The sequence below is a fragment of the Scyliorhinus torazame genome, chromosome 2, assembly GCF_047496885.1.
Source record: "Scyliorhinus torazame isolate Kashiwa2021f chromosome 2, sScyTor2.1, whole genome shotgun sequence".
NCBI classification, from domain to species: Eukaryota; Metazoa; Chordata; class Chondrichthyes; order Carcharhiniformes; family Scyliorhinidae; genus Scyliorhinus; species Scyliorhinus torazame.
Window position 1 is genome coordinate 10,593,949 of NC_092708.1, and position 12,228 is coordinate 10,606,176.

Genomic DNA, 12,228 nt, shown 5'->3' on the forward strand with positions numbered 1-12,228 from the left:
CAAAACAGCGTCTAAGAAACCCCTGCTGCTCCTGCGCCCACTGCGCCCCACGCTGCTTGGTCCCCACCCGCCGCCATCTTGTTTTTTCTCCCTCTCACTTTCAGCTGCACCAGGATCACTTTTTCCACCGCTCCACTCCTGGTCCAATCCATATAATGTCGGGGGGACCTTGCTGTCACCTTCCACACTGAAGCCGTCGAACAATTGCCGCTGGGGCCCCTCTAGAGAGCCCAAAAGTCCGTTCCCGGCGGGAGCTGCCGAACGTGCGACCTACCTAGGCACAGCCGCAACCGGAAGTGGCCGGCGCCATGTTGTGTGGCCACCATGAGCATGCGCAGCCACGGATCTGGCCATGCTATGTCCGTACCTGCAGGAAAAGCCGGGGGGCTTTACGCTGCCGGCTGCTAGCCCCCTACTGGGCAGAGGATCGGATCGGAGGCAGCGCCAACTTTTTGGTCGTAAGACCAGATGGATCCTGCGGACAGAGTGGCAGTATCGTTAATCCAGCCACCAGTGTCCCCATCAAAAACTAATAATAATCATCTTTATTGTCACAAGTAAGCTTACATTCTACAGGAATAGTGCCAGAAGACTGGAGGATAGCAAATGTTGTCCCCTTGTTCAAGAAGGGGAGTAGAGACAACCCCAGTAACTATAGACCAGTGAGCCTTACTTCTGTTGTGGGAAAAATCTTGGAAAGGTTTATAAGAGATAGGATGTATAATCATCTGAAAGGAATAATTTGATTAGAGATAGTCAACACGGTTTTGTGAAGGGTAGGTCGTGCCTCACAAACTTATGAGTTCTTTGAGAAGGTGACCAAACAGGTGGATGAGCATAAAGCAGTTGATGTGGTGTATATGGATTTCAGTAAAGCGTTTGAGAAGGTTCCCCATGGTAGGCTACTGCAGAAAATACGGAGGCATGGGATTCAGGGTGATTTAGCAGTTTGGATCAGAATTTGGCTAGCTGGAAGAAGACAAAGGGTGGTGGTTGATGGGAAGTGTTCAGACTGGAGTCCAGTTACTAGTGGTGTACCACAAGGATCTGTTTTGGGCCACTGCTGTTTGTCATTTTTATAAATGACCTGGAGGAGGGCATAGAAGGATGGGTGAGTAAATTTGCAGATGACACTAAAGTCGGTAGAGTTGTGGACAGTGCGAAAGGATGGTACAAGTTACAGAGGGACATAGATAAGCTGCAGCACTGGGCTGAGAGGTGGCAAATGGAGTTGAATGCAGAAAGTGTGAGGTGATTCATTTTGGAAGGAATAACAGGAAGACAGAGTACTGGGCTAATGTAAGATTCTTGGCAGTGTGGATGAGCAGAGAGATCTCGGTGTCCATGTACATAGATCCCTGAAAGTTGCCACCCAGGTTGAGAGGGTTGTTAAGAAGGCGTACGGTGTGTTAGCTTTTATTGGTAGAGGGATTGAGTTTCGGAGCATGAGGTCATGTTGCAGCTGTACAAAACTCTGGTGCGGCCGCATTTGGAGTATTGCGTGCAATTCTGGTCGCCGCATTATAGGAAGGATGTGGAAGCTTGGAAAGGGTGCAGAGGAGATTTACCAGAATGTTGCCTGGTATGGAGGAAGATCTTATGAGGAAAGGCTGAGGGACTTGAGGCTGTTTTCGTTAGAGAGAAGAAGGTTAAGAGGTGATTTAATTGAGGCATACAGATGATCAGAGGATTGGATAGGGTGGACAGTGAGAGCCTTTTTCTCGGATGGTGATGTCTAGCACGAGGGGACATAGCTTTAAATTGAGGGAGATAGATATAAGACAGATGTCAGAGGTAGGTTCTTTACTCAGAGAGTAGTAAGGGTGTGGAATGCCCTGCCTGCAACAGTAGTGGACTCTCACACTAAGGGCATTCAAATGGTCATTGGATAGACATATGGACGATAAGGGAATAGTATAGATGGACTTTAGAGTGGTTTCACAGGTCGGCGCAACATCGAGGGCCGAAGGCCCTGTTACAGCGCTGTAATGTTCTATGTTCTATGTTCTATGTACATTAACACTGCAGTTCAGCGCCCGTTCGGGTACACGAGGAGAGTTCATTCTGTGCGATTCACCTAACAGCACGTCTTTCGGGACTTGTGGGAGGAACTGGAGCACCCGGAGGAAACCCACGCAGACACGGGAGAACGTGCAGACTCCGCACAGACAGTGACCCAAGCCGGGAATCGAATCCGGGACCCTGGAGCTATGAAGCCACAGTGCTAACCACTGTGCTAACTTGTGACAATAATAAAGATTATTATTAATCATCCCACATTTTTCCATATGACTATTAATTCTATCCCGAATAATTGTTTCTAGAAGCTTGCCCGCCATTGTTGTTAAACTGACTGCTCTGTAGTTGCTGGGTTTGTCCTTAGAACATTTTTGAACAAGGGGGTAACATTTGTAATTCTCCAGTCCTCTGGCACCTCCCCAGGGCAGAGAAGACTGGGAGCTTATGGCCAACTCCCCTGCAATCTCCACTCTCATTTCCTTCACTCACTCACACATACAAGTTTGGATTAATAGTGTACCAGCCCTGTCCGAGTGAAAAAGGAACTTTACTCAAAATCTAATCCAATACTACACCTGTTTTGGGAGTGTTTGATGGGGACAGTGTAGAGGGAGCTTTACTCTGTATCTAACCCTGTGCTGTACCTGTCCTGGGAGTGTTTGATGGGGACAGTGTAGACGGAGCTTTACTCTGTATCTAACCCCGTGCTGTACCTGTCCTTGGCGTGTTTGATGGGGACAGTGTAGAGGGAGCTTTACTCTGTATCTAACCCCGCGCTGTACCTGTCCTGGGAGTGTTTGATGGGGACAGTGTAGAGGGAGCTTTACTCTGTATCTAACCCCGTGCTTTACCTGTCCTGGGAGTGTTTGATGGGGACAGTGTTGAGGGAGCTTTACTCTGTATCTAACCCCGTGCTGTACCTGTCCTGGGAGTGTTTGATGGGGGCAGTGTAGAGGGAGCTTTACTCTGTATCTAACCCCATGCTGTACCTGTCCTGGGAGTGTTTGATGGTGACAGTGTAGAGGGAGCTTTACTCTGTATCTAACCCCGTGCTGTGCCTGTCCTGGGAGTGTTTGATGGGGACAGTGTAGAGGGAGCTTTACTCTGTATCTAACCCCGTGCTGTACCTGTCCTGGGAGTGTTTGATGGGGAGAGTGTAGAGGGAGCTTTACTCTGTATCTAACCCCGTGCTGTACCTCTCCTGGAAGTGTTTGATGGGGACAGTGTAGAGGGAGCTTTACTCTGTATCTAACCCCGTGCTGTACCTGTCCTGGGAGTGTTTGATGGGTGTTGTGTTGTGCTGCTTCGGATAACACTGGCTGCTACTTGATGAAATGAATGAAATTAAATGAAATGAAAATCACTTATTGTCACAAGTAGGCTTCAATGAAGTTACTGTGAAAAGCCCCTAGTCGCCACATTCCGGCGCCTGGTCGGGGAGGCCGGTACGGGGATTGAACCCGTGCTGCTGGCCTTGAAGATCTCTATCGCATGGTCACCCGCAGTGGGGAGTAGAAGAGCTAACCTCCGAGCATCGGTCACGCCATTAAGGTTGGATGCTTCCACGTATAGTTTAAATTTTTGCTTGAATGATCGCCAGTTGGCACTAAGATTGCCGGTGGTCCTGAGCTAATGAGGAGCCTGAATCTTGTTCATTGTGCCTGTATTCAGTCGCTGGTTGTCACGGATCTTGCTGAGTTGAACTAAATAGATTGAACAGCCACGCCTGGTAACATGTTGTGTCATGCTGCTTCGGATAACACAGGCTGCAACTTGATGCAGTCTTAACTAAAGGATGCTCCAGACTCTGAAATGAGTTCAATGTGTTTATTGAACTATTAACACAGTTCTCAAATGAGTTTGACTCTCTGCTAATCTAACTGCAGTAACTCAGTCTAACTGTACCAGCTTGCTCTAAGCCACGTGCTGGGGTGTGATGCTGCTGATCAACCCTGTCTAACTCTCTAGATGTCTGTCTGTGGAAAGAGGCCTCATCCCTTTCATCGTGTTTATGTCATGCCCCCTTGTGGTGATACCACCTCTGAGTGTCCTGACTGCCCATTGGTTGTGTCCTATTATGAGTGTTCATTGGATGCATATTTGCATATCAATTCAATGGGGACAGTGTAGAGGGAGCTTTACTCTGTATCTAGCCCGTGCCGTGCCTGTCCTGGGAGTGTTTGATGGGGACAGTGTAGAGGGAGCTTTACTCTGTATCTAACCCCGTGCTGTACCTGTCCTGGGAGTGTTTGATGGGGACAGTGTAGAGGGAGCTTTACTCTGTATCTAACCCCATGCTGTACCTGTCCTGGGAGTGTTTGATGGGGACAGTGTAGAGGGAGCTTGAATCTGTATCTAACCCCGTGCTGTACCTGTCCTGGGAGTGTTTGATGGGGACAGTGTAGAGAGAGCTTGAATCTGTATCTAACCCCGTGCTGTACCTGTCCTGGGAGTGTTTGATGGGGACAGTGTAGAGGGAGCTTTACTCTGTATCTAACCCCGTGTTGTACCTGTCCTGGGAGTGTTTGATGGGGACAGTGTAGAGGGAGCTTTACTCTGTATCTAACCCCGTGTTGTACCTGTCCTGGGAGTGTTTGATGGGGACAGTGTAGAGGGAGCTTTACTCTGTATCTAATCCCGTGCTGTACCTGTCCTGGAAGTGTTTGATGGGGACAGCGTAGAGGGAGCTTTACTCTGTATCTAACCCCGTGCTGTACCTGTCCTGGGAGTGTTTGATGGGGACAGTGTAGAGGGAGCTTTACTCTGTATCTAACCCCGTGCTGTAACTGTCCTGGGTGTGTTTGATGGGGACAGTGTAGAGGGAGCTTTACTCTGTATCTAACCCCGTGCTGTACCTGTCCTGGGAGTGTTTGATGGGGACAGTGTGGAGGGAGCTTTACTCTGTATCTAACCACGTGCTGTACCTGTCCTGGGAGTGTTTGATGGGGACAGTGTAGAGGGAGCTTTACTCTGTACCTAACCCCGTGCTGTATCTGTCCTGGGAGTGCTTGATGGGGTCAGTGTAGAGGGAGTTTACTCTGTATCTAACCCCGTGCTGTACCTGTCCTGGGAGTGTTTGATGGGGACAGTGTAGAGGAAGCTTTACTCTGTATCTAACCCCGTGCTGTACCTGTCCTGGGAGTGTTTGATGGTGACAGTGTAGAGGGAGCTTTACTCTGTATCTAACCCCGTGCTGTACCTGTCCTGGGAGTGTTTGATGGGGACAGCGTAGAGGGAGCTTTACTCTGTATCTAACCCCGTGCTGTACCTGTCCAGGGAGTGTTTGATGCGGACAGTGTAGAGGGAGTTTACTCTGTATCTAACCCCGTGTTGTACCTGTCCTGGGAGTGTTTGATGGGGACAGTGTAGAGGGAGCTTTACTCTGTATCTAACCCCGTGCTGTACCTGGCCTGGGACTGTTTGATGGGGACAGTGTAGAGGGAGTTTACTCTGTATCTAACCCCGTGTTGTACCTGTCCTGGGAGTGTTTGATGGGGACAGTGTAGAGGGAGCTTTACTCTGTATCTAACTCCGTGCTGTACCCGTCCTGGGAGTGTTTGATGGGATATATCAACACAAGAAACATTAGACGATGGAAGCTGGAGTAGTCAGGGTCACTGGGGAAAGTGGGAATCCTCCACTATTCATTGAAGGTCATGGATCTTCTTCGAAAATCCAAATCCCATGATTCCGTCAGGAATCTCACAGCAAAAACCTGTTGACAGCATCAATAATGGAATGCCGTGGTAGGGAACAGGAGAGACCATTCAGCCACTCTAGACTGCCCCAGTTAATGTTGACCTGTACTCAAGTGCGATAAACCCCCAAGCTTTTCTCTCGAACCTTTGGGACCAAAGACCTATTGACCTCAGGCTGAAAGTTTCTGGAGTTCCTCCTGATGGGGAGTGAGTTCCTGATTTCTGTTACCCTTTCTGTGAAAAACTGTTTCCTGATTTCACATTGAAACAGCTTGTCTCTAATTTTAACACAATGCTCTCTATTCCCACATTCCTCTCCCAGCGGAGTTTCTGCACATCTTTCCTGTGGAATCCGTGACGGGCTTCAATGATTGACTCGATAGCTGATGTGAAACACAACCTGAGGTCGATCAGCCAATGGAGATTTCACACGGCCAGCAAGTCTCAGTAAAGCGATTGGGAAGCAATTCTAGGGCAGGACATTTGAGATACTGAGGGCTGATCAAACCTGCTCTCATTGTTGTCGATGTCGTTCAAATACATTGGCTCCAAAATACCAATCCCTCTCATTTAAAGTTCCCAGTACTGTGTCCAAAACCACTCAATAACCTCCCCTGTCAGCATCAACGGGGCCGAGGTGGAGATGGTTAGCAGTTTCAAATTCCTAGGGGTGCACATCTCCAAAAATCTGTCCTGGTCCACCCACGTCGACGCTACCACCAAGAAAGCACAACAGCACCTATACTTCCTCAGGAAACTAAGGAAATTCGGCATGTCCACATTAACCCTTACCAACTTTTACAGGTGCACCATAGAAAGCATCCTATCGGGCTGCATCACAGCCTGGTATGGCAACTGCTCAGCCCAGGGCCGCAAGAAACTTCAGAGAGTCGTGAACACCGCCCAGTCCATCACACAAACCTGCCTCCCATCCATTGACTCGATCTACACCTCCCGCTGCCTGGGGAAAGCGGGCAGCATAATCAAAGACCCCTCCCACCCGGCTTACTCACTCTTCCAACTTCTTCCATCGGGCAGGAGATACAGAAGTCTCCCTCAGTACTGACCCTCTGACAGTGCAGCACTCTCACAGAACTGACCCTCTGACAGTGCGGCATTCCCTCAGTACTGACCCTATGACAGTGCAGCAGTCCCTCAGTACTGATCCTCTGACAGTGCGGCACTCCCTCAGTACTGACCCTCTGACAGTGCAGCACTCCCTCAGTACTGACCCTCTGACAGTGCAGCACTCCCTCAGTACTGACACTCTGACAGTGCAGCACTCCCTCAGTTCTGACGCTCTGACAGTGCGGCACTCCCTCAGTACTGACCCTATGACAGTGCAGCACTCCCTCAGTACTGACCCTCTGACAGTGCAGCACTCCCTCAGTACTGACCCTCTGACAGTGCAGCACTCCCTCAGTACTGACCCTCTGACAGTGCAGAACTCCCTCAGTACTGACCCTCTGACAGTGCCGCACTCCCTCAGTACTGACACTCTGACAGTGCAGCACTCCCTCAGTTCTGACGCTCTGACAGTGCGGCACTCCCTCAGTACTGACCCTATGACAGTGCAGCACTCCCTCAGTACTGACCCTCTGACAGTGCAGCACTCCCTCAGTACTGACCCTCTGACAGTGCAGCACTCCCTCAGTACTGACCCTCTGACAGTGCAGAACTCCCTCAGTACTGACCCCCTGACAGTGCAGCACTCCCTCAGTACTGACCCTCTGACAGTGCAGCACTCCCTCAGTACTGACCCTCTGACAGTGCAGAACTCCCTCAGTACTGACCCTCTGACATTGCGGCACTCCCTCAGTACTGACCCTCTGACATTGCAGCACTCCCTCAGTACTGACCACTGACAGTGCAGCACTCCCTCAGTACTGACCCTCTGACAGTGCAGCACTCCCTCAGTACTGACCCTCTGACAGTGCAGCACTCCCTCAGTACTGACCATCTGACAGTGCAGCACTCCCTCAGTACTGACCCTCTGACAGTGCGGCACTCACTCAGTACTGACCCTCTGACAGTGCAGCACTCCCTCAGTACTGACCCTCTGACAGTGCAGCACTCCCTCAGTACTGACCCTCTGACAGTGCAGCACTCCCTCAGTACTGACCCTCTGACAGTGCAGCACTCCCTCAGTACTGACCCTCTGACAGTGCGGCACTCCCTCAGTACTGACCCTCTGACAGTGCAGCACTCCCTCAGTACTGACCCTCTGACAGTGCAGCATTCCGTTAGTACGGGCACTGGAGTTTAAGCTCTATTCTTTGGAAGTCCGCGGAGTGAACTATGAAATTGTATTAGTTGTCGGGTCGGGGGCTGCCAAAAAACATAACACTGGAAACTAGTCGATTCATTTTCCCCTCACTGCACAATGTACTGATTTCAGTACTGGCATCCCGATATGTTTCCTGTTTGACTGAAGACATAGAAACAGGTCCTCAAGTCTATTCCGCCGCTCAGCCTGTACCTCAACTGAATTCCCTTGCATTGACCTCACGTTTTAACATTTTGCGTCCCTGCGTTGAAGGTGGCTCTTGGCAAGGCCAGCATTTGTTGCCTCCTTGTCCTTGAACTGAACGACATGCTTGCAGCTGCAGTGGTGGGGTTTGAACCCATGCCCGCAGGAACATTAGCCCAGGTCTCTGGAATACTAGTCCCGTGACATAGAATCAGAGAATCCCTGCAGTACAGGGAGGAGGCATTCGGCCATCGGGTCTGCAGCCACTCTCTGAAAGAGCATCCTACCCAGGCCCATGCCCCTGTAAACCCACAACCCCACCTAACTTTCTGGACACTAAGGGGCAATTTATCACGGCCAATCCACCTTTCGGGACCTGTGGGAGGAAACCGGAGCACCCGGAGGAAACCCACGCAGACACGGGGAGAACGTGCAGACTCCGTACAGGCGTCACCCAAGCCGGGAATCGAACCTGGGACCCTGGGGCTGTGAGGCAGCAGTGCTAACCACTGTGCCACCGTGACGCCCATAAACCAGGATTCTGTGATCCCAGTCCATCCCAGGGGGCCGGACAATCGCGCCGGCTGTGAACGGACGCAGAACTCCTCCCAGTGTCTCCATGCCAACATACCCCTTGATACCCTTATCCAAGTACTGACCCTCTCTCCAGTTGCTCCGTCTGGACCTGTAAAGACTTAATTATCTACAAAGATTTGCATTCAAAGTACCATCTTGCATCTTTGAATTTGTCTACATATATGTTTCTGAACCCACCTCTTATTCACCTGGGGAAGGAGCAGTGCTCCGAAAGCTAGTGATTTGAAACAAACCTGTTGGACTTTAACCTGGTGTCACACTTCTTACTGTGCTCACCCCAGTCCAACACCGGCATCTCCACATCACCCTTTTCTGAGATGAACCTACCCATCAAGTTGCGGTAAGCTCCAAGTGTCCAACTGACTGAGGGGAAGAGTCCTGGATCCTCCCAATCCTTTTAATGAATAACTGCTTCCTTAAAGGAATAGCCCCAATTTTAAGATGATGCGGACTTGTACTTGATTCCCACACCAGAGGAAATAGCTTGTCCCTAACGACCCCTTTTATCTTTTTAAGCACCTCAATTAGAGTACTCCTTAACCTTCCCAACTCAGAGAGACATTACCCAGCCTGTCCTCGGGATTTAACCCTTTCAGCCCCGGGATCGTTCTGGTGAATCTGTGCTGCTCCCGCTCCCGAGGCCTTCCTGAGGCACGGGGCCCCAGGACTGAACCCAGTTACTCCGGGGATGAGGGTCTAACCAGATCTTTACATATAACTGAAATCTCACTTCCTCCCCTTCATATTCCAGCCCCTGGGGTAAAGGGCAACATTCCATACTCTGGGTTGATGATTTTCTTGCACCTTTCCACCAACTCTTACTAACTTTGGAAAGGCTGTTGTTTCTTGGGAGGGCTGCAGCTCTCTCGTGGCCCTTCTAACGCGGTAATATTTGTAAGATCATAATTGCAACCTGAAGGTGGAGACTGCAGGGGGGTCGAACAGAATCCCCCCCCCCCCCCCCCCCCCACCCCCCAACCACCACCACTACCACTTCAAACATTCTTCGCCAGCTCGCTGTCTCCCCCGCCCTCACATGCAGTAACCCACATTGTCAATCAAAGAGAACATGATTGAGGAATTCCACAAAAGGAGCTTACCTTTCTCTCACACTTCTTGTGACATGTCAGTTTGCAAACTGGGGAGGGAGAGAAAGAGAGAGAGAGAGAGAGAAAACATTAGCTGGAATGCAGAAAGGTAAATTGAAAGAAACCCACATAACTAAAGAGACAGCGGCATTGCTTTTGACTAACCTCAGCATGTCCTGGGTTCCATAGAATCTCCATTTCACACACACACACATAAATGCACAGAAAAGATCCTTGTAAAAAAAAATCAGTGGTTTCCAAAGTTGCCAAGAGTATCGCAGCTCGAGCACGCTGGCTAGCTGCCAGCTCTGTCTTCGACAGGTATGTCAGCGTGAATGATGTTGCCGTCTTTACTTAAATAGCAACCCCACTTTGTTTAACCCACAGCTTGGCCACAGTGAAGGCACTTTGGGAGAACCTCGTAGCCTGAGGCACCGAATATTTTTAACAGGAAGGAGAAAGGGAGAGAGAAAAAAAAACGAGAGAGTCTGGAATCTGCTTCAGTCTCAGAACCCGATTTCAGAGTGGGAGGAGAAACATCAGAGGCAGGACTCTCTCAAACAAAAACTAAACACAAAAAGAAACATTCCCACAATTGCCAGGCTGTACTTATCAATTGCCCCGCACAGTGAGGGCTGCTGACATCACAACAGTGACTACACTTCAAAAAAGTGCTTCAAGGCTATAAACATACACTGGTTACGAAAGGCGCTATATAAACGCAATTATTTGTTTATTTCTGCCCGTCTAACTGGAGTTCAACAGTCCCATTATGCTGACCAACTGGCCACTGTTCATCCAGCTCCACCATGGTGGAGAGCGAGGCAAACACAACTCACCTCATGCAGGTCCACAGATCTTTGAAGGTGGCAACACACGTGGACAAGGTGGTCAAGCAAGCACACGGAATGCTTGCCTTCGTTGGACGGGGCATCGAGTGTAAAAACTGGCAAGTCACGCTGCAGTTGTATAGAACCTTGGTAAGGCCGCATTTGGAATATTGCGCACAATTCTGGTCGCCACACTACCAGAAGGATGTGGAGGCTTTGGAGAGGGTGCAGAGGAGGTTTACCAGGATGTTGCCTGGTATGGAGGGTGTTAGCTATGCGGAGAGGCTCAATAGACTCGGACTGTTTTCATTAGAAAGACGGAGGTTAGGGGCGACCTGATAGAGGTCAGCAAGATTATGAGGGGCATGGACAGAGTGGATGGGCAGGCACTCTTTCCCAGGGTGGAGGGGGTCAGTCACCAGGGGGCATAGGTTTAAGGTCCGTGGGGCGACGTTTAGAGGAGATGTGCGAGGCAGGTTTTTACACAGAGGGTGGTGAGTGCCTGGAACGCGTTGCCAGGGGAGGTTGTGGAAGCAGATACATTAACGGCGTTCAAAAGGCATCTTGACAAACACATGGATAGGATGGGTATAGAGGGATACGGCACAAGGAAGTGCAGAGGGTTTTGGCCATGACCAGTACAGGCTTGGAGGGCCGAAGGGCCTGTTCCTGTGCTGTATTGTTCTTTGTTCTCATGTCATATCCAGCCGGGGGAGGGTGGGGGCTACGGGAGTCAGAACACCAACTGTTTTCAAGTAATTTCCTCCCTCTCCTGACCTGAAGGTACTGAGGCCGACTTCAGGGCCTCTGTTTCTTCAGCTGAGCTGAGCAGCCGGGCCCCAGTCAGGCAGTGGCCCCATACACAGGAGAAAGTACTTACATTTCCAAAGAATCTTTTCAACCTAAGGGCCAATCAGCTCCCTGTCAAAGTCTAAACCCCGCAGGCAATGAGAGAAATATCGCACAAACGTGCATGTGACAAAGGCCAGGTAATCCCCTTTCAGAGAATCACACATTCACGGAATGGATGAAGCAATGAGGGAGGCCATTCGGCCCATCTTCTCAAGGCAGATGCTCCACAAGAGCAGCTCAGTTAGTCTTACTCTCCTGCCTTTACACCACGGGTTTGCATATCTTGACTCTCCAAATAACAAGCAAATTCTTTTATTAAAGCCATGATTGAATTTGTCCCCATCACCCTCTCAGGCAGCATTTAGCAGATCCTAACGACTCGCTGTGTAACACATTTACCTCACGTTGCCCCTGCTTCACCCCCGATTTAGCATAAATCTGCAGGTTCTAGCCGGTGATGTTGGTTGACAATTAAATATTGAGCGAGTGCACAGGGAAGAACGTTCCTGCAACACTTCGAAGTATCTGCTGGGCGGTAGGGGACAGAGTAGACAGATTAGTTTCTCCTCTGCTTCAGGCTCACAAACACCATTGTGTGTGGGACTGTACCCCAGTGAGTGTCAGTGTGTGTGGAACTGTATCCCAGTGAGAGTCAGTGTGTGTGGAACTGTATC

General features: G+C 50.1%; 1 protein-coding gene across 6 annotated transcripts in view; it reads right to left on the reverse strand.

Annotated features, from left to right (window-relative positions):
• The window catches only part of tns1b (tensin 1b), a 1,628,779-nt gene that overhangs the window by 1,318,208 nt on the left and 298,343 nt on the right, over positions 1 to 12,228 (reverse strand). For 5 of the 6 annotated variants that reach the window (XM_072468585.1, XM_072468574.1, XM_072468565.1 and 2 more), the window contains exon 3: positions 9,885 to 9,922. In XM_072468585.1, the coding sequence (XP_072324686.1) occupies positions 9,885 to 9,922 (38 nt within the window). Of the gene's footprint in view, positions 1 to 9,884; positions 9,923 to 10,037; positions 10,320 to 12,228 lie in introns of those variants that run through there. The other variant, XM_072468603.1, reaches the window with a different exon arrangement.